The following is a 21,998-nucleotide window of genomic DNA, read 5'->3' as shown; positions in this document are numbered from 1 at the left end:
CTGTTTCCATCCTCAGCTCCTTAGGCAGCCAGAAATACCTTCAGCTTCTGCTGCTGAGACCGTACCTCGGCACAGGACCAAAGGGGACCCCACACTGCCTTTCCCCACAGAGCCCCCATTCATCCGTCTTCGCCCAGGCTCTGGAAACGTGGGTGACTCTTGGGCAGTCACTTCTCTTTCACTCCGCCGCCACCGGAGGGGGAGCCAGCGGCCCACTCCCCTTACAGTTCCCGGGCAGGAACCACACTGCTTGACGCTTGATTGAAAAGGCACGCACCCTCCCCACCATCACACACAGTCTTCTCCAAAAACTGTCCACAGAAATCTTCCTCTTGTGAGTCCGTGTTATCCTTGACGTCATATCTTGGATCTTTGCTGCCAGAGGTAGTAAATTCTGGTCTCGTGTTTTTCTCTGAATTTTGGCCTCTATGACACCTCAGCCCGAGGGATTCTTGAATTTTCAGAAAAACACCAACTACCCACAGATTAGACTAGGATGCTTCACAGGTCCTGAATCTTTCAGCCTTGTCCACAGTCTCACTAGTGGCTTTGCCCTCAGGGCCTGGGTCTCCATCCATAGAGTGGGCGTCTGGGAAGCCCGGCTGAGGGACCCACAGACGTAGCCCTGCAATGGACAGCGGCAGGACTCGTGGGGTGCAGGTGCGAGCAGGCTCGATTTTCATCTCCCACACCCCTTAAATCTTATTTCCATGTGAGGCCTTCCTCCACCCCAACACTATTTAAAACCCACGGAATTAAGATGACCCCCCCCCACCAGGAATGACTATGCAAGTGGAGGCATGCGTTGTCAGGGCCCCTCAGCCCGCGGCCACCATGGCATCTGCTTGATTGTAATGCTGCTCTCTGCCCTTGCCAGCCTCACCTCCAGTGGTCTGGAGCACGTCCTCTCCTAACAGTGTAAGCGCAGCAGGTCTCAGGGGTCTCCCGACCTGCTATACCGTGTGTTGTGTCCGACTCGCCCTGCAAAGCTGACCACTTGCCAGCCTTTAGTTCAGTGCCAGCCGGACCTCATGCACATCAGCGCTAAGTGCATCCTGTATGTGCTCCAGGACCCACAGAGCAGATGTAACTGGTAACAACAGTGCGTGTGACAGTGTAGCCCAGCCATCCCGGAGCTCCCGTGCAACCTTCCAGCACAATGTGGCTCCCACTGCCCCGGCGCCCCTGCTGGGTGGAGAGCATTTCAGCACAGACTGCAGCCACTGGGCTTGCAGACTTCAAAGTCATGCAAGGTTTTGTTGTTTTTAATTCCCACTCTTTTCAAGATCACATGATTCGCGTCCACATGAAATGTGACTGCGGTGAAACACAAACACGTGAGACACACAGAGAGGGTGGGCTTCGCTCCGACTGCTGGAGTGCAGAGGGGCCTCCCTGCGGAGGTGCATTCAAACCGTTGTCTGGGTTCAGGGTGAAGAAACACAGGCGCAGTGGTGACAGTGTGCGTGGGACATCCCGCTGTGTTACACCCATGGGGGTGGCGGGCCGCGGAGTGAGTGGGGCATCTGAGCCATCTCGGAGGAAGGGTGGGGGACAAGCCAGGGCAGCAGAAGATGGGCTGAAAGAGGAGGCTGGGCTCGGCCGTGAGGGCCCACGTAGGCTCAGAACGTCCGAACTACATCCCAAAGGCAGTGGGGAGCCCCTGAATGTTCTCGAAGAGGGGAGTGACGCAATGCAACAGTTTGCCCGCAGAGCACGAGACTGTCAACTTTAACCAAGGGAGGCAGGCGTCCATTGAAACGTGAAAATTCTTATTCTTCTGCTGTTTCTTGCGTCCACCGAAGACTCACCAGTGCTGGGCAGGTCTATCGACATGACCCCTTGGTCTCTCAACCCCCGGGGCAGCCAGTGCTCCTGGGAAGGAACATCTGAGCAGGAAACAGGATAGGGAAGCGACTTCCCTTGTCCGAAGGAGGAAGCGCCGCCACCCGCCTCCCCACCCCACTCAGGGCCAGTCAGAGGTGTGGAAGGAGGGCTGGCCAACACAGGGCGGAGGGAGCTTCATCCGTTAGAACGGCACTAATAGATGAAGCCCAGTGGCGCCCTGGCCTGAGGTGTCCGGTGGAACCCACTGGGGAGCTTGAAAAACTGCCCATGCCCAGCCCACCCCTAAGAGATGTGATCTCATGTCTGGGATGAGATGTGGGCTTTGGGAGTTCTGAAAAGGCTCGTTAAGTGATGGTAACGAGCAGCCACAGCAGAGAACCACCGTCCGTAGCCCCTTACTCTACACCGGGCGCATTTTCGCTTAGCAAACATCCGTTAAGCACCTACTGTTTACCAGATACAATGCAAGGCACATAAGAAAAATGCTAGTGACTTACTTAATTCCAGAAATCGCCCTTTTAGGCACTGGCCAGGTAGCTCATTTGGTTAGAGCATTGCTCTAATACACCAAGTTTGTGGGTTTGATCCCCAGTCAGGACACATTATAAGAATGAATCAATGAATGCATCAATAAATGGAACAACAAAGTGATGCTTCCCTCTCTCTCCCCCTCCCTCCGTCCCTCCTCTTCTCTCTCTCTAAAATCAATAAATAGAAAACAAATTTTAAAGAACATTTCCTTCTACACATTACTGTTGCCACATAGCATCAGAGAAAACCTAGCATTGGTAGCTCAACTATTAAATAGCAGCTCTTCTAATTCTCTGAATTGCAGATGTTAAGGGAGCTGTGTTATCTGTGGAGCATGCAGCAGAGTTCTCAGGCGCTGGTTTCTCCCCAGACTTGGGTGAAAATCTGGTCTTACTCTCCGGGAGGGCACCCACAGCACTGGGCTTCCTGCCGTGAGGGAAAGATCCTCAAAGCTCCTTATCTCGAAAGCTAGCAACCCTGCCTTCCTTCCCGTCACCACCCTTTGAAGAGCTCTTGCCCAGTGTGGATTTAGGAGCTCGTCCTGTTGAGAGTAAACAGCTCCTCAAGAGCCCCCCTCTCAGCAGCCCAGCTTCACCGACCTCGTGAAAGCATCGCGAGTCACGCGCTTGCAGAGTGACCGGGAGCCTTTTGAAGTCTGGCCTCTTTATCTCAACGTTTCAACTTAGCTCCGTCTGGAGCGGTCATCTGCTGACAGATGACACTGTTGGGTCCGAGCTGCCAGCGGCCACAGGTGGCTGGACAAAGGGCAGGGCAAGGGGTGGTGCTTCCATCAGGAACTGATTCCAGTTTCAAAGACCCGGCAGGGCGCTCCATGGGGGAAGGGCGCTGGCCTGGGGTCCTCTCCATCTGTGCACGGGACTCCTCTCCTGTATGTCTGCCCCTGGCAGCAATGCTCCGGCTTTCACTGCCCCCCTGGGAAAGGAAGGGCAAGGAAGCCAGGCCAGGCGGGCACCTGATCCTGCTGCTTCTGCAAACTGGCTGCCCTCTGAGGGATGGGTGTCACCCCACATGCGGAAGGCAGATGAGGAGCAGGGGCCAGAGTCACAGAGTGCCATTGTTTCAGAACAATAGGAGAGAAGGAGAGGGGATGTGAGTGCTATTTAAGTATTGTTGCATTCAGCAGTTGCCGGGTGGGAGAGGAAGAGTCGGGAAGAGGGAGAGCAGGGGGCAGGCAGGAGGGGCAGGTAGGAACTCTGCACATGGTTGGGGAATGGTGAGACGCAAGTGATGACAATGAGCTGTGCCCACACCTCAGCGGGTCTTGGAGACTCTCATACTCCACCCTGGAGGGTGAACTTGGCTTTCTGCTGGAACCCCATAGTCACACTGTATGATAGAACCAACTGTAAACCCAGGTGCAGTGACACGCACCCAACAGCCCTGCCTTTTGCCACAGTGGTGATTTCCCTGGCACAACAATCACAGTTCGAATTTGGAATTTAATTAGATAGTAAAGGGAAGCTGGGTCTTCTCCCTCCTCTTCCTCCTCTGTTCTTCTTTTCTCCTCTCCCTTCTTCTCATCTCTCCCCCTAACCCCCCAGATCTAGGGAAGGTTCCCCCAGGAGAGGGAATCACAGAGGAGAAGTCCTGCTTTTGGAGTCGGACTGACCTGGCTTGCTCTGGGTCCTCGGGGCCAGCCACCTAATCTATCCGAGCTGCTCCTTGCCTGTCCGAGGTGGGTGACCCCTCCCTCCTGGGGTCATTCTGAGGACCAGGGCAGTCATGCTGTGAAATGTATCTGTCACATAGTGGCCACTCAATAGCCTCCAGCTCCCTTGCTTTTGTCCTTCCAGGATGACCTCCCAAGAATCCCGGTCCTGTGCTTTCTCGCCCCAAAGGGGATGCCTATATATGGACATACTGCAGCCAAAGTGTATGGTGGGAGTTCCCGTGTTATTTGTGGTGACAGGGTCAGTCAGGGCCTCTCTCCAGAGCCTGCCTGTCCCTGGAGGGTGGGTGAGGCCTCCAGATGGGAAATAGCTGTGGAGTCCAGCAGGTTCCTTCCCAGCTGCAGCGCCCCAGCCTTGCTGGTCCATTATTCACAGTGCAAGCGCGTGTAGAAGCAGCGTGTGCTGGCAGTGCCCATCCACACACAGCCCTCGGCATCGCCCTCCCCACGCACCACCACACAGCTCCCAGCTCCCAGCACCTGCCACTCCCCACAAGGCTTTCTCTGTCCGGAGCCCACTGCCCCGAGTGCATGCGTGCCTAGGGCAGGGGCCAGGGAGTTAATGCCCACCCCCGCCACCTCGCCCAGCAGCAGCACTCAGGAACCAGTGGACGAAGGCCCAGCTCCTGTGCCCTGAGTTGGGAAGACTGCCTCTCGGTGTCCCTGAGCCCGGTGCCCACAGCCCCAGCCTCCTGGATCACACGCCTTCATGGCCTTCCTCCCCTTTCCTGTCTCCCCTCTCCACTCCCAACTGGCATTTCCTGGGGTCAGCTCCCCAATACGCTACTACTCGCACTCATGTCTTTGTGAGGGGAACACAGCTGAGACAGTTGAGCGCCCACCCTGACTCTGCCAGGGACCAACAGCAGAACAGAACGGAGGACAGATAAGGCACCGAGCCAGACCTTGGGGAGTGTGGGTCGAGCTGTAACACGGAGCCCAGGAGGCCGCAGCCGCCCGAGACCTGGTGCTGACCAGCGTTCCCTCCCCTCTTCCCACACAGCGGCAACGTGGAGCGCGCGGGGTCCCTGCACGACAACAGCCTCACGCTGGTGGTGCCGCTGATGCACGAAGTGGACACGTCCATCACTGGGTGAGTGGCCCGGGCCGAGGTTGCCAGGACACAGAGGTGCCCTGCAGGGAACTGTGTGCCTTTCCCGAAGTTGCACGCGTAGCCTGGAGTCCTCCCAGCTCTGAAATGCGGGAAGAGCTTCAGCGGCAGTGACTCACGCCCTCCTCCCTCCTGATTTTCTCCTCTTTCCCCGCCACCCACCCACCTGGTGGGTAACACAAGACTTGTGATGACAAGTTGAAGCCCCTTAATTTCGTTGAACATTCTGTACACCTTTATGTGCGTGTTTTCCCAGCACCCTCCCTGCCAGAGTGCCAGATGGTAGCAAGCAGCGTGATTCCTGGGCTTAGACTCTCAGCCAGAGGCTGCTGGGCCAGAGGTCACAGCCAGAGGGGTCTCGGTGCTCTGGGTGGCTCGCAGTTGGCACTGGCTTTGTGTGGCTCTGTTAACCCCTTACACAGAGCCCGCAGCGTCTCTGCCCAGGGTCGGTGCTGGTCTGCAGTGGGCCGGGAACCACCAGGCCAGGCCCACCGCCTGCCTGGTGAAGTCCGGGCCACGTGATGCCGCTGGCATTGCTGGAAGGCAGGGCTGCAGACCCAAATCAACGCACAGCGGTTTTCAGCCAAAGCCCAGGCCTGGAAACCTGAGAGCTCAGTTCCTGCTTCCGGCTTCAGAAGACCCAGCACGTCCCTCTCGGAGAGCGGGAACAGGCTTTGCTCAATCTGTTTGGATTACATGAGGATCCATTGAACCCTTGCCCCAGATACAAGCTGAGCTTTCTGGAGTTTCTCATTTTTCAGTTTTCGAGAGCTCTGGGCCCCGGCCTTGGCTGGAAGCAGAGATGCTAATGCGTCACAGAAGGGGCCCTCTCGGTGATAGCTCGTGCCCTGCGGGGGTGCCGGGAACGGGCAGGCCTGCGCGCTCAGCATTTTCCCTCGTGGTCTACAGACATGAGACATCGGTGGAATGTTACTTGCAAATTAGCATAGATTTGCCTTTGTTCGTGGCTCTGTTTTTAACCATGGAGTTTATTTACTCGTCTCATCAGAGGCACAGTGAGAATGTGCCCTGAACCAGGCCCTGTCCTTGGGGACCGGAGAGAAAACTGGCTCCCTCCATCCTGTGGTCAGGCCCGGGGAGGCCTCACGGCGAGGTGCGAACAGCCCCTGATGAAGCCGTGGGTTAAACAAACTGCCCAGCCTCTGATCTCCCCAGGAACACAGAACAGGGCGAGCATAATTACAGGGACATGTTCCTGCCGTTTGATAACGTGGGACTCGCCACGTTGCCGAAGCAACACACTGACGTTGAAAATAGATGGTTTGCTGTCGGTTCAGACCCGGTGCCCCAAATCTTACATTATTAGCATTCAGGCAAGTGAGCAGCTGCTGGGCTCTCATCTAGAATCCATTACTTGTCTGGGGATTTGAGCGAGTCCTGGCTTCGTCTTGTCACGGGGCTGGTTGGTACGGGCCACCTGGAAAGCATGCTACAAGCTGACCTTGACCTCTTAGTGACAGACATGTCACGTAGCCACTGTTGGAAATCTGAAGAAAAATGCTGCCATCGAGTGGATTCCACTTTTAAGACCTCATTTCTAATAGATTTGGTAGTTTGACAAACTTAGAGTTTGACGTGAATCTGTCACCGTGTGGCATGTAGGGCGCCGAATATGTGATTCCTGTGCATTTATCTCCTTTCTCGCTCTGCAGGAAGTTTTTCACAACAAGGACGTGTACAATTTTCTAGTCCAGCTAAAGGAAACTGCTGTCAAAGCTACCACACATAGCCTTGCTGTTCATTTCAGCAGCGCGACCCCAGCACGTAGTTGTGCTGTCGCTCATTGATTTGACCCAAGGAGACATGTCATTACTGGAAAGGTCAGTTTAGAAAGCATAGGTCTGGCTGTGTCCGTTTACAGGAGAGAGAAGTAACAGCTCTGGAAGGAAAGCGATTGGCAGCAGGCACTGGGGACAGGCAGGTCCCAGAGACAGACGTTTGGGTTCTGACTGTGGGTTGCGTGACCAGGGATTGGGATGATGGATGTCACGGTTTCTCTTCCAGAATCATGTCTCCAACCTCCTTTGTGTACGGCGAGTCTGTGGACGCGTCCAACTTCATTCAGCTGGATGACCTGGAGTGTCATTTCCAGCCCCTCAACATCACCCTCCAGGTACAGCCCTTGCAGACGGTCTCTGTCCCGGGGGACCGACGGGAGGGCTCCTGGGGCGTGTCTGCTGAAAGGCAACTGAGGGCCAGGCTCTATCCCGGAGAAACTGGCCCCAGCGTGGTTGGCTGGACTGTGGTGTGGGTGTGCGTTTTCTGTGACCACACCCAGAATCGATTCCTTCCCTGTCCAGTACTTCGCTGTGTAGACCCCTCTGCCTTCCAGCATGTGGCAGGAGAGCGGCATGATGACTACCAGCCTGCTCTCTTCCAGAAGGCCTCTGGGTGCTGAGGCCTAGGCCAGTGGCCCAGCCCAGATGGCCTCAAAGGACCCCTTTCTGTTCTCCATCAGTCTTCACATTTTGGGCAGGGTAGCCTTGAGGACTGGCCATGTCCCCTCCCTCCTGGGTTCTCCGTGCTGCCTCAGCCAGGAGCCCACCGCCCCGACAGAGGGCAGCCTTCCAGATGTGCAGTTTTACAAGGGCAGAGCAGTGCCCACCCTTGTCCACTCCCCACGGGGGGACACATGCAGCCCCCTCACAGAGCAGGGCTGGCCCTCCCTGTCACACCTGCCGAGGACTGTGGCCATCATGAAGGACACCGTTCCTTCTCTAAGCCAGCGGTGGGACACTCTTTTCTGAAAGGGCCATGGGGTAGGAATTTCAGGCTCAGCACGCCACACAGCCTCTGTAGCAACTAATGAGCTACTGCGGCAGCACCAAAGCCACCCACCCTAGGCAGCGCAGATGCAAAACTGTCATGGTGGACACTGATGTCTGAATTTTATAGCATGTTCACATGTCTTGAGTTGGTGCTCTTTCTTTTTTATTTTTCTTCCAACCATTGAAAAATGTAAAACCACTCCTAGCTCGAGGGCTGCATGAAAACAGGCAGGAGGCCAGCTCTAGCCAGCAGGCTGAGCGTGCTGACCTTGCTCTAATATACAGATTCTCCGGCCAGCACTGTGCAACCTGAGACTTTTGTTTTTAATCCTCACCTGAAGACATGTTTATTGATTTGAGACAGAGAGAGAGAGAGGAAGGGAAGGAGAGACAGAGACAGACAGACATCGAGTGGTTGCCTGCTTTGTGCGCCCCGACCAGGGATCAAACCCACAACCCTTTGGTGTATGGGACAGCACTCCAGGCAACCGAGCAACTCGGCCAGAGCCAGCACAAGACTCTTTGAATGTAAATCCAGAGGGTGCAGGGGCGTCAGCCTCATCCAGTCCATTCTCCTCAGTTGAGGAACACGGAAGTGTAGGCCCACGGGGGAGAGGACAGGCTGCAGGGCCCAGAGCGGGGAAAGGTGGCCTGGGGCCAGGACTGGCCCGGCCCTGCCAGGAGGCGGGGATGGAGGGAAGGAGAAGGAGATGGCTGCACCCCCACCTCAGTGCACTCTATTGTAATCTACACCCCACATCGCCCAGAGCTCTCCCCGCCTCCACCCTCCCCTTCCCCATGGAGAAGGTGGTTTCCTGGTCTGGCTCTCACCACTGTGGCCAAGTAATTTTTATTTTCCTTCCCTGCGGCCACTCCTAGGTGGACCAAGGGGGTGACGAATAATGATGGGGTGAGGGTCCAGAGAATGAGGCAGTAAAACATTTGTGGGGTCACGCAAACAATGGTCTTTCTCTCTCCAAAATGTTCTCCCAGGCAAGAGGCCTCAGCAGCCATGATGGATAGTGCATGTCCCCGGCTCAGAGGGGGCACGCCTCCCGGCCAGCCAAGCCCAGCTGTCACCCGCCCCCATGCTTGATTTACAGGGGAGAGGGGGGGAATGGGGTCAGATCTGCTCTTGAGGCCACGGAGGGATTGCCGTGAACAGGATCTCCGTGTTTCTGAATGACTTCTCGGAATTCATTTGTTTTTCCCCATTGCTTTTTGCAATGGGATAGAAAATGGGTAAAGACCAGCTGGAGTTACTTTGTTTTCCTTCAATCGCTTTAGTTTTAATTACTTACTGACTCTTAGAGATTTTAAGTGTCATACGACAAAAGACAGAGTCACAAACATTATTTAGACACATGCCATGGAATGAAGAGAGCACAGGCTTGGAGAGGAGAAAGCAAGAAGGAAGAGCAGTTATACAAAAGATCCTAAAATGTTCTGACCACCCGCTAAAAAAAAGGAAAGAACTCAGAGCACCCATGGTTAAGTCATGTTTCTCTGAAAGCGTTTTCACAGGGAGCTTGAAGTTTGGTGTTCAGGCAAAGAGCTTTCTAGACACCTGACCTGACAGAGGACACAGGCCAGAGAATCAGGGGGCCCCCGGAAGGAATGACCAGTTGCCACATCCCTTAGATAAACCCCTTGATTGTCAGTTGCCTGAGGAAGAACATGCCATTCCGCCAGGATTAAGCGAGGTGACCGGGAGTGCAAGATGGATGGTGCGGGTCATTAATTAGGAGATGGTCCTGTGTTAGCAAAGCTGACAGCTTCCTTGAGCATTCTCTGGCCGGCTCGTTTTCTCATGTAATTGTTGTGATTCTGACCATCTTGCAGGAAGGCCGCTGACCACATTGATGATGATAACGACTGAGAGGTAGAAATAATGGGGGAGCACGGGGTCAGGAGTACGGATAAATCACTTCTGCTTTTCCTCCTCCTGGCAGCATCACTCCTGAAGCGCACAAGACTTTTATAAAAAGCGACTTAAAAAAAAAGATTTTATTTATTTATTTTTAGAGAGGGGAAGGGAGGGAGAGAGGGAGAGAAACATTACTGTGTGCCTCTCATGCGCCCCCTACTGGGGACCTGGCCTGCAACCCAGGCACATGCCCTGACTCAGAATTGAGCCGGCGACCCTTTGGTTTGCAGTCAAACACTCAATCCACTGAGCCACACCAGCCAGGGCTAGAGACTTTTTATACCAAGAGATGTTTCTGTGTCTTTTAAAAGCTATTATTCAATAAGCTACGTAATTGTTTGAAGACTCCCCTGCAAATGCAGCTGGAAGAAAGGCAGACATACTAAGTTTTCTTAACAGAGACAAAGAATTTGTTGACCAACCGTAGCCTGTTCTTTTCCTTTTGCATCAAGAGTCGATCGTTCCCCCTCACCTGAAAAATGGTGCAGATGTTGCACAGGAACATTTGCAGAGAATCAAATGCTAAGACATTTGTTTAAAATAAATTAACGTTGTAATACAAGCTCTCCCATCTGTCTGGCCCTGGTGGTGAACTCATGCAAATCAGAATCCCTTTCTTCTCTCTTTCCCCGACGCGGGCTCTAATTGGGATTTCCCAGACACGCCAGTCGGTTTCCTCTCAGGCCTGGGCTCTCACGTTTCACTGCAAATCACTTATTGTGATTGTGGTTGGCTAGTCCTTCCTGTCCTTGTGTCTTAGGCCGGTGGTTTTTGGCGAATGTCATTCCTTTTGAATCGGCAGTTGGCAGTGACAGCTCATCTGCTCTGTCTTCTTCTTTTTTTTTTTTTTGGTCTATTCTTTGAAGCAGAACCTACTATTGCAAAAAAAAAAAAATGAAGACACATTTTTTTTAGGGAAGGACTGGCTGGAGCCAGACCCTGACGCCCTCTGTCATGTGTGAAGACCTGCTCAGACTCCCAGCCGGTCTCCTGGCTGTGCCCTTCTGACCTGAACTGCCGAGATGCCCCGAGTCCCTGGACTCTCCCTAGTCCCCAGGCTTCAAAGTAGCGTCTCCCTTCTTCCTCTCTCGTGCTCCTAACCCACCTTTTAATAAATAAAATACCTCCTTTATTGAGGTACCATTCACATACCTTAATGTTCACCCACTGCAAGTGTACAGTCCACTGATTTTCAGCACATTTGCAGAACTGACCTGGGCAACAATCACCATAATCTAATTGTGGAACATTTCATCACCCACCACGCCAAAAGAATCTCCGTATCCCCAGGTGGTCCCTGCAACTAGTTACCGCAAACTTAGTGGCTCACTGCCAGCCCCGTCCCTGATGACTCGAATGTATTATCTGACGTCGCTGCAGCACAGGAGCTCGCAATGGGTCTCCCTGGCTGAAATCGCGGTGTCAGCAGGGCCGTGTCCCTTTCTGGAGCCTCTAGGGGAGAATCAGTCTTCTCACCCTTTGCCGCTTCTCCCTGCTTTGGCTCAGAGTCCCCTTGGTCCTCCGAGCCAGCAGCGGCTGACAGAGTCTCCCTCACGTCTCCTTGATCCTGACTCTGTTTCCCTCTTCTCTACATAAGGACCCTTGGGATCACATTGCACTCCCCCGGATGACCCAAGATAATCTCTTTATTTTTAAGGTCAGCTGATTAGCAGCCTTAATCGCCCTTTGCCACAGGACAGAACACGTTCACAGGTTTCACAGAGGAGGTCACGGGCATCTTGGGGGGCATTCTTCTGTCCAGCACACTCCCCATCTTCCCCACACCCCAGCCCTCAGCATCCACTCACCCGCTGTCTGTCCTGCACATCTACCCATCTTTTCTCTTCTCCTTCGTGTCCCATTTTTAGCTTGAGTTTCATGCTCAGCCTTTGCTTGGCCCCTTTTCGCTTACCTGTCTCCTGGTGGCTGCCATCTTTTCTCTTGTTTCCCAGGAGATGACGGGCTTCTGGAGACAGAAAATGGGGAGGACCATGAGGGGCAGGGGTGAGAGGGCTAAGTCGTCAGGACCAAATGCTGCCACAGGAAAGAGAGGCACAGATGACATTGAACAACGTAAGCCAGGGATCACCCCCACGTTTTGGAGAAACCCAGCCAGCTGGAGAGTGTACTGAAAACAGCCCTTTCTGTAAATCCGATTGTTTGGTTTGTGGACAGCCTGCTTCATCTAGGAGGGTCTCCACTACCTCAAACTGTAACATGAAAAGAGTCTAACCAGGCCAGTGGTTCTTGGACTGTGGTTCCCGGGAGCTTCTTAGAAATGCAAATCCTTCAGCCTACCCCTACACCCCGCCCCCTACAACTTCAGAAACTGTGGGCATGACCCCACCCCCATCACCCCGTCTGGTGATTCTGCCATACGCTAAAGTTTGAGAACCGCTGCACTAGATTACGTCTGAAACCCCACAAGCCGACAAGTGAATTTCTGGGCGTATACAGAGAAATAATCTTTAGCAGGAACAAGACAGGACCATTGGAATCTCCCACCATTTGATCTTTCACTTAAAGCCCTAGACCCTCTGTGTGCCGCTCCCAAGAATGTCCACGGGTACACTGCACGATGTGAAAGGAAGGTGTGCATTTCTGCGAAAACTCACCGTGTGTGTCGCCCCCCCCCCCCCCACAGGTCTACAACACGGGGCCGAGCACCCTTCCCGGGTCGTCTGTCAGCATCTCCTTCCCCAACCGCCTGTCGCCTGGGGGCGCAGAGATGTTTCACATCCAGGAGATGGTGGTGAGTTCTCCTTCGTTTCACTGTTGCTCTCAGGCCCCAACCAGCTCATTTACGTTTTGTACGCTCCCTGGGGGCCCGGGAAGGTAACCGGTTCTAACCTTAGGAAACTGCTTCAGAAGCCCCGGAGACCTGCCACTCCCGAAGTTCTACATCGAGACAGTTTGATTAATGCCGTTAAGAAGAGCTCTCTGGGGAGAGGTGAGGGTTGGCTGTGAACCTGACCTCTGGGATGGTCCTGACTTGACTGACTGAGTCTGGGAACCCCCAGCCGCTGCCTGCAGTCCGGTGCGTGTCTGGATGCGTTGCCCTGGAGGAAAGGGCCGCAGCGTTCATACAGACCCCCAGAAGGCCACTGATGCCTGGAGGGTGAAGCCCTGGTTAATAAAATATAACCGCGGTTGAAACTCAAGGTCATGCAGAATATGCAACTCCACCAGGTTCTAAGTCAGCTGTAGATGGTTTTCTCTCAACAAAAGCTTGATAACTGGCACGTGGTCGCTCCCACCCTTGTCCTTGACATCACAGGCCCTCAGTTTCTCCTTTCTCATGGGCTTTTCCCATCTGCTGCAGGGCCCGGGGTCTCCTTTTTTCTACACTCAGGTCTCAGCTCCCCCAGACCCGGGGGCTTTGTGTCCAGTCTGTGCTGAATTCAGCAAATATGTCGCACTCAGCACATGCCAAAGTGCTGGCTCACTGTGGGGAACAAAACAGACAAGATTGTCACAATTTCCAGGCCTCATGTACATTCAAGTCAAGAGAGACCAATAATATATAAATACATAAAACGTCTAGTCTTAATGCGTGATGGTAAATGGGAGGGGGGAAATAGAGGAGGCAAGGGCTCGAGTGTGGGAAAGCTGCAGTCTTAAGTAATCAGGCAGGTCCCTCGGAGACCTTCTCTGGGGGGGGGGGGGGGCGGGGCGAGCAGAGCTGTCTCAGGAGTTCCTAAGGTGACCTTCTTTGCGTATGAAGGCCTCGCCAAGTCAGTGTTTCCTGAGAAATTCCTCCCCTCGGTTTTAACCCTGTGTGCTTTGTGTCCTGAGCAATGCCACCTCCATACTGCCCGTATGCCGGGTCCAGCGTGGACATCCAGGAGTCTCGGTGTGTGTCTTCATCAAGGCTCACTCCGGGGAGCTGTCTGCCTCCAAGGGAATCCCTGACTCCGCTGGCAGCAGCCCTGGACAGTAGCACTGATGTTCAAAGCGGCTTGGTTGTGAGGCCCATTTTGCACGAGAAGCACCCTGGGTTTCATGACTTGGTTGTGCACAGAGGGCAGTTCAACAAGAAGTCTCCCCTGCAGCCAGCTTGCCGGAGGCCAAAGTTTAACGTGTACACGAGCCAGGCCTGGCACTCGGAAGCAGCCCGGCGAATAACCCAAAGCAAAACCCAACAACTCCCTTTCTCCCCCGCAACGCCTGCTGCTCTCCCCCAGGGTGAACATGTGTTCTTTTCCCCTCCTCCTCGACCCTCCATCTTTCCTATAGAAATTCAGGACTCGCCCTCTACGAACTCAGCACTCATCCTGGGTGGGAGGTTCCTGTCGACCAGAAGTCGAGGCATAGAAACCGTCCCCAGGATGCAAACAAAGTCCTTGGATGACACGCAGGCTTTTCCTTGATGTCCTGTCGCTAAGTGATGTCGTGTAAAATGAGCTGATAATACAGCTTAGGTCCGATGAGGAGGGGATAAGAGAAGAAAGCGGGAGGGGGACTTCTAGCCCTGGGGTGGATTTGGGGATTATGTGATCTAACCCTCTGCCTTCTGACGGAATACTGTCAGGACGTCTCCCCAGTACAACGGAACCGTGTTGCCAGTGAGTGCCATAGTTGAGCCATTCTGGTACCACTGGAAGTCCGTTTTTTATGACTACCCTCAGGTCTTAATGCTCTAATTTTTTTAAATTTTTATTTATTAATTAGAGAGAGAGAGAGACATCGCTTTGTTGTTCCACTTATTGATGCATTCATGGTTTCTTGTATGTGCCCTGATGGGGAGATCAAACCCACCACTTTGGGGTTTAGGGACGACCTCAAACCAACTGAGTTGGCTGGCCAGGGCCCTCTCGGACCTTTTCTGAGCTAAAATAGAAAACAGTTGCCTAGCGCTCCCTGTGGAGAAGTTGAGCTATTACTTGGTCGTTTTTCCCACTTTTCTTCCACACAAAAAATCACAATTCATTTAATTATCTGTTTCCCATCCTAAACCACTCTCTTTGCTCTCTCCATATTGTCCAAATAAATAAAAATTCAAAACTGAGCGCCAGCCACATACACCTCTTTACCCCACCTCTCCGCACGAGCTGTAATTACTCAGGCAGGTAGGACCCGGTTGACCATTTGAGAACTTGCCGACTTCCACTCCTAATTATTTCTCTGTGTAACTCTCAGAGACACCCTGAGGTTCTCTGTATAAAAATAAAATCAACAAGGAGATCTTAATGGCCAGAACCACGAGGTCCAAAACTCTGCATGACCTCCCACCCACCTTTCGGGCCGGTGTCCTCTGCGTCTGACCTCATCCCCGACCTTGTCTTGCAGCCACTCTGGACCGTGGGGGCTGCTGCACCGCCCACCGTGCACCGCCCACCGTGCACCTCCCCGGGCTCCCTGCGTTAATGGCTTCTCCCTCCCCTCTGGCTGTGGGAAGCCCACTCATTCCTCCAGCCCCAGCTCACACGTCCTCTGCTGAGGACACTCTTCCCCAAGACATTTGCAGGGCCGGCCCCTTCTCGCAATGCAGGTCCAAGCCCCGAGCTCATCTTCGTAGGCAGGTCTTCCCTGCGCACATTAGCTGACGTTGCAAACCCCCGCCAACTCTTCGTCCCATTTCCCTGCATGTTCCTTTCTTCATGTCGCTGGCCACTACCTGAAATTACTACTTCTCCTCGCCTGTTGTCTTCCACAAGATTCAAGACACATGACAACCAAGGTCATGGCCGCCTCGTTCTCTGTTTCCCCTGCGTTTTGCACCTACACCACAGAATGTGCTCATTTAAATGAAGGGGCTGGCCACTCCCACTTGGGTGGTACCGCCATCACAAACGGAGACTTTGTGCCTTAGGACCGGGGCGAGCCCTTAGGCATCTGTGCACACGGCAGCCCAGCCAGCGAGCGCCCCATGCACTCTGGGAGCTCAGGTAACTGGCTCTGAACTGAAGTGGAGGTGTTTTGACAACTTCCCTTAACCCACAGCAGAGGCTACCTTAATTTTAGTGTAGGAGTAAGAAAGAAGGTAAAGCCGAAATAAGGGATCACCTATCAGAATGAAAGGGCCTCCAAGAGGAAATTTAAACTCCAAACGTTTTAGTCAGAGATCATGAATATCTCTCTCCCTTTCTTTCTCTCCCTCTTTCCATCTTTCCCCTTTTGCTCCTCCCCCACCTTCTTCCTTCCCTCCCTACACACCCCCCCCCACACACACACATGTCTGCTGATCTCAGCAATAGATTCAAGTCATTTTTTTTTTCCTTCTGCACATGTCTGAGTGTGAGCCGAATAGTCAAGTTCCTGCAATGGGTCAGGATTAGGTTGGCTTCCATATTTTTTTTTTTCTCAACAGAAGCCAAACACTGAAAAAGAGGGGAGGGAGATGGCTGACAGAATCCTGGAGTGAGAGTTACGTTCCTGGGCTCTTGGGTCAATTTGAGTTCTGGCGAGCGGGAGAAAGTGTGTGTTCCGGGGGGCGGGAGTGGGAAGGGAAGGAGCTTCCGCCCGGGCTGTGTGTGCACACAGTGCGGGCCAGAGGGTGCCCTTTAACCCGTGTGGACAGAGCACATGAATCCAGTGCTGACGGAGGGCGCCAGCCTTATCAAGGAGTCCAGGGGCTGCGCTCCACCGGCGGCGGCGGTGGCAACATCTGGAAGCATTGCTGCTTCCTTGTGGGGTGTTTCCCGGTTGGAAGGCCCGGGCTTCAGTGCCTGGTGTTTTCTGGCCTTGAAAGATGGTGATCACGCAGTTCGCTTTCCTTCTTTCCTTGTTGTTGTTGTCATTGTTGTTCCTTACAAGCAACATGACACAGAGCCCCGTCATTGCAGGGGCGAGGGGCTGTCACCGGAGTCGATGCCGGGAAACCACCCTGAGGCTAAACAGAGCTCATTGGTCAGTGCCGAGAAACACATGGTTCTCATTTAACCTGCTGAGGACTAATTGTGTGCGCTTCGGAAGCCCCCAAACAGGAAACCTCCCTTTGACAGACACACCAAGTTTCTTCCAAAAGGAACTCTGGTAGCATTGTTAGACACGGAGCAGCGATTCCCTCCCCAGCTGCGCGCGAGCCAGCTCCGCTCCCTGCTCCTTAATCATCTCAGCTGATGGCCTGAAGCGTGTTTCAGGCCTCCCAGGAAGCTTTGACACTTCAGACTTCATAAATGGCATCTGCGTTCCTCTCTCCACTGCTCCGATGGATTTGCTCTCGGAAAGCACTGTGAGGGGTTAGACGGCTGAGTACCCACAGAACAAGCCATCCAGAACACAACTGTTCGCCTTTTGATAAAGAGGTGATCACAAAGTGTTCCGTCGAGGAAATGCAGAGATAAGTTGGTGAATTGGTAGGTGTGCTACTTTAACCTTTACCCTAAGATGCCTCTAAGAGCTAGAACTGGAATTTAAAGAGACCAGTACAATTCCAAGGACTGCATCAGGTCCCACGGGAGGCCGGGGGTGGCTACTGACTCATTTATTATCCAAATCAACAGACGGATCTGCTTCCAAATGTTTCATTATCTGTGGAAGGCCGGCATTTTTGGCATGCCTGTCAAGTGCTCAGATAACATATTTATGTCTCACTTTTTCGCTCAAGAGAATCTGACCGCATCTGGAAATTCTTGTGTGTCACTGCTTCTCCGAAACTACATCGCATCTGTATCACTTTAACTCGGTTAAAAGGCCTGCGTCCCAGGCCTGCGTCCCAGGCCTGCGAAATGGGCCTCCTCTGGGAGGCGTGTCTTTCTCTGGGCGCTTGCAGATAGATGAGTTCTGCAGCCGGCCGCCCCGGTGGTGTGGCCTGCCCTTGAGTTTGCAGGGTGTTGGCCTGTCACGCCCAGAGGAAAAGGGCATGGGCTGTGGGGAGGCAACCACATTGTTTTAGCCAAACCCTAGAGCTGGCGGGGGTGGGGGTCCTTACAGTCATTAGCTTTTATCCTAAGCAGTGAGATTTTTTTCAGTGAAATAATGACAGACTCACACCGAGGTCAGAACTGTACAGTGCCCTGTGCCCTCCCACTGCTCGGGAATGTAATGGTTTTGAGGCTTGGTCCCTTCATTTTCTGTTCCAGTTTTGGTCTCAGTAACACCCCGACCTTCCATGTCTAGTACGCCTTTTCACAGTGGTGCTGGCCGTAAGGGGTGAGGGAAGCCTTTCTATGTTAATTTAGAAGATAATTTGCAACTGGAAAGAGAGAAGGCATCTCAAGTGCTGATCTTTTCCGGCTTTTGAAAGCTACTGTCTTTCCCTTCCTGGAAATTACGCGACACGAGGTCATTCACGAACGTCTTGCCCCTCCCAGTCCAGCCCTGACTCTGAAGGTTCGGCCTCGGGTGGTACGGACGCTAGTGGTACGGTCGGCTGGTACCCTCGGTCACCCTCTTCAGTTCAAAAGGGGACGAGGCTCTGCATTGGAGGGTCAAGGCCCGGAGGGCTGTCCACACCTCGAGCCTCGTATTAACTGGCCTCGGAGTATTTTGTTCATGCGAGTGTTCTTTTCTTTCTGTCCGTCTGTAGGAACACTTTTGAGTCTCTAGCTGCACACAGAGGTAAATATCAGAAAATCAGAGCTTCCTGAAACTCATAAACAAGGGGGCCCTTTTCATAAAGTAAAAGGATCCATAACTCTTCAGAAGGGTCCCCCCAAGGATGCTTTTGAGAGCTGCTTCCTTAAAATGAGAGGATGCACACACACACACACACACACACACACAAAGTGTGTTGTCATCCCGGTGAATAGAATCCATTAGCAACATAAAGCTGAGCCGAGTTATTAGGAGGAACTACCCAAACTGGTATCACTGTTTCTCCGCCTTTAATTAAATCATGTCGTTGATATTGAAAAGTTAGGGCCCATGAATGGATGCACCCTTTCTAGGTTATTCTTGGTCATTGTCAAGGCTTGAAATGAATGGTGATGACATGAAAATACTTATCTTAGCATTTGTGATGAAAATGTCATCATCTCTCCGTGCTCTTCGGTCAATATGAGGAAACATTCCATAGTAAATCACGGCTACGTGATTGAATATAAGGCACAATATAAAAGGCTTTGCAGCACTTTATCACGGTTTACATTTTGTTGAATGAAAAATACGTAGTTCTTACTTCTCTCTCTCATAGAGAATATCCTAGGTCGGCCTAATTAACCAGTTGGTATCGTTTCTCAATCCTTTTGTGAATCCTACTTTGGCTTCAAACCTTGGAATCCTAAAATTAATATCCCAAAGCCACTGTGGCCAGTGCTCAGCCCCGCACAGCAGAGAGGGAACTTATTCCTCCTGACACCTTGGTCCCAAGAGTATGCCACAGATAATTAAATTAGCATAGCAGGCATTCAGAGCATTCTGGGGGTTTTCCGAGTCAAGGGGCATGAGGATTCAGAGGGACAGGTGGCAAGTCGGAGGATGGGTCATGTTTACCCAGTTGCCATCAGCTGTGACTGGTGTAACACGAGATGGAAAAGTGGCCCAAGGATGTAACAGAGAACAGACAGTCAGCGATTGACAGAGAAATGTCAGTGAACATGAAACACGTGTTATTCAGACATGAACCCATGCCCCCTTTCATGCAAGTCAATTCAAAGTGTCTAGAGCGAGCTTCTCCCAAGACCTACACTGGTAAAGACTCTGGGCCTGATGCATGGAAAGCACTGTGGTGGTTGAGTTGGTTCCCCCGCTAGTTTCATGTTCCATTTCTCTTTCATTTACGTACTGCGTTCAGGGCAGGACACGTGGGTGACTTGTCCCATCACCAGGACCCAACCAGCCAGAGCACCGTCAAGGAGTGGGGCCAGCGCTGGCAGAAAGAGGACACCTGTGCCTTAGCTTCTTTCAGATACACCAGTAATAGCACATGCCCCAGCTAACGGGGGGTTCCTGTAGTCAAGTCACGTTCACCACCTTCTGCGTGGCTACCCCCTCCGTGTCCAGGCCCACCCCTCCCGCCTCGTTTGCGGCCACCCCAACCCAACGTTCGCCCGATGCTTGCGCCACGTGGAACTGCCGGGCTCTGGAGACGCTAGTCTCCTGTTTGCACCTCCGTGGTTTTGCATGCGCTGTTCCTCTCTGCCTGGAACCGCCTTCCCCCTTCTCTCTTGACTCTAGAAGTTCCTTTATCCCCCAAGATCCACCCGAAGTGCTGCCTCCCAGCCAGGAATGCAGATTGTGACAGGGGTTGACTTGCTGGCCGAGGGAGAAATTTGTAGACGAGATTTACAATCACAATAGGAGCCCTGCCCTGAGGTCTGTGGAGGGAGAAACAATAAGCGGGCGGTCCAGGCATGTGCGGGGCAGAGCTGTGCAGCTGGGGTGCGAGGGAGGTGCAATAGGACGGGGAGCATCCTGGCGGGGATTTTGGAGATGACGCTCATGCCCAGGGTCAAAGCTTACCTAGGTAAGAGACAGGTTACCGAACCTCTCTGGGCCTCAGTTTTCTCATCTCTGCATTGGGGGTGAAACCAGGTAGACCACGTGTTCCAGTTTGCCTGGCACATCGCTGATGTGTGTCTCTACCATGCTGTTCCATCTGGTTGACTCCCCCACCTCCCAGAAATGTCCAGTTTGGACAGTAAATTATGTGGTCACCCTACTGTGAGCTGTACCCTCTGCACATGGGTGTTTTACAGATTCAGTATATGCCATGGCACTTAGCATAGCCCCTAACGCTAACGAATATTATTCCATTTATACTCGAACTTAGTATAGAGACGGGAGACAGGGCCTTAAACAGTGAAAATTTGTTTCTAGGATGATGCGCTTGGGACAGGAGACTGATTGAAGGACCTTTAGGTCCCTCCTGTCTTCAGGCGCAGGGACAGAGATTGTGTGAGGACTGCTCTGTTCTGGGACGCTGGGGAAGACCCATGTCCTCCATCTCACTTGAGGTCAGCAAATGACTCAGTACCTGATGCAGGCTCCTCCCCGGAGGCTACAACATGGAAATGCCCCGTTTCCTCTGCCAGGGGCGCCCAACCCATGCCCCTCAGGCTGCATGCAGCCCAAGATGGCTATGAATATAGCCCAACACACAATATTAAATTTACTTAAAATGTTGCGAAATTTTTTTGTGATTACATGTCACAGTGTATTTCACATTTGGCCCAAGACAACTCTTCTTCCGGCGTGGCCCAGAGACGCCAACAGGTTGGACACCCCTGCTAGGTGGCCCTTCAAATGATAACAGTACCAATGAAGCAAGGATTCTCCTTTTGGGGCCACACCCACGGAACAGGCCCTGATTCATTCTTCGAGCCCAGTATTTCATGCAGCGAAGTCCTGCCAGGCCACCTAGCAGGGACACTTCATTCATAGACAGGCCCGGGCCCTCAGGAGTTTCTCACCGTAAAGGCTCCCCCGACCAGGGCCGGCTGGGAACATGCCACCCAGCACTGTCCACGTTCTCCCGGGGCTCCCAATGGTTTCCCAAGTCACTGCTATCGCTTGGTTCCGACTTGTGCAATGTTTTCTCTGGGCTTGGGACTCTGGAAGAGGGGAGGGAACTAAATGCCAACAGAAAACCCTCAAGAGCTGCCCTCGCCAAGCTCAGCCTGGACACCGCGTCCTGCGTCCTCTTGTCCTTGGCCGTGTGTTTGGGGAAGTCCTTCTAGTCGCATTCCAGTAGACGTGGACCTCTGCCAGCCCCCAGGGGTGGCGGGGGGTAAGCAGCTATGTCGTGAGAAGTGCTCGGTCCCGCATAGGCTGGAGAATGGATGGGAAGAGAGTGGGCAGAGGGGAGCCAGGGGTAATGACCACCAAGTCCCTGGCCAGCCAAAAAAGCGAAGCTGCTGGCCATGAGCGCTGTGGTGCTCGGGCTGGCTGCAGTGCAGGAGGAAAGCATCCCTCCCCCTTGATTTTGAGCAAAGAGGGTGGGTAGAACCAAGTTGTGCCTGGGGTGGGGGAGGTCAGCCATTGACTGTCTATTTAATGTGAGACTAGGTAACCCCACGGTCTAGTTAAAATGTGCAAATAGTCCTCAAAGTGTGGAGTTAGCAACTGAGGCCTACCTTGGTGACCACACAGGCCACCACCCTCGTTTTACACGTGAGGACACTGAGGCCCTAGAGACTCAAATTGGCACAGCTGTTAGGAGGCAGAGCTTGGGCTGAGGCCCAGGGTCATCAAGACTGTGCCACAGGATTCTTTCACGGG

The 21,998-nt window shown here is 53.1% G+C and overlaps 1 protein-coding gene across 1 annotated transcript in view; it reads left to right on the top strand.

Moving 5' to 3' along the window:
* The window catches only part of ITGA9 (integrin subunit alpha 9), a 308,765-nt gene that overhangs the window by 247,631 nt on the left and 39,136 nt on the right, over window positions 1-21,998 (top strand). Inside the window, exons 21-23 of the mRNA XM_028518757.2 lie at window positions 5,073-5,162; window positions 7,206-7,314; window positions 12,541-12,648. Of these exons, the coding sequence (XP_028374558.1) occupies window positions 5,073-5,162; window positions 7,206-7,314; window positions 12,541-12,648 (307 nt within the window). The remainder of the gene's footprint in view (window positions 1-5,072; window positions 5,163-7,205; window positions 7,315-12,540; window positions 12,649-21,998) is intronic.

This window comes from Phyllostomus discolor, chromosome 7 (genome assembly GCF_004126475.2).
Source record: "Phyllostomus discolor isolate MPI-MPIP mPhyDis1 chromosome 7, mPhyDis1.pri.v3, whole genome shotgun sequence".
Lineage (NCBI taxonomy): Eukaryota > Metazoa > Chordata > Mammalia > Chiroptera > Phyllostomidae > Phyllostomus > Phyllostomus discolor.
Note: the sequence above shows the minus strand (reverse complement) of the source record. Positions and strands in the feature narration are given on the sequence as shown.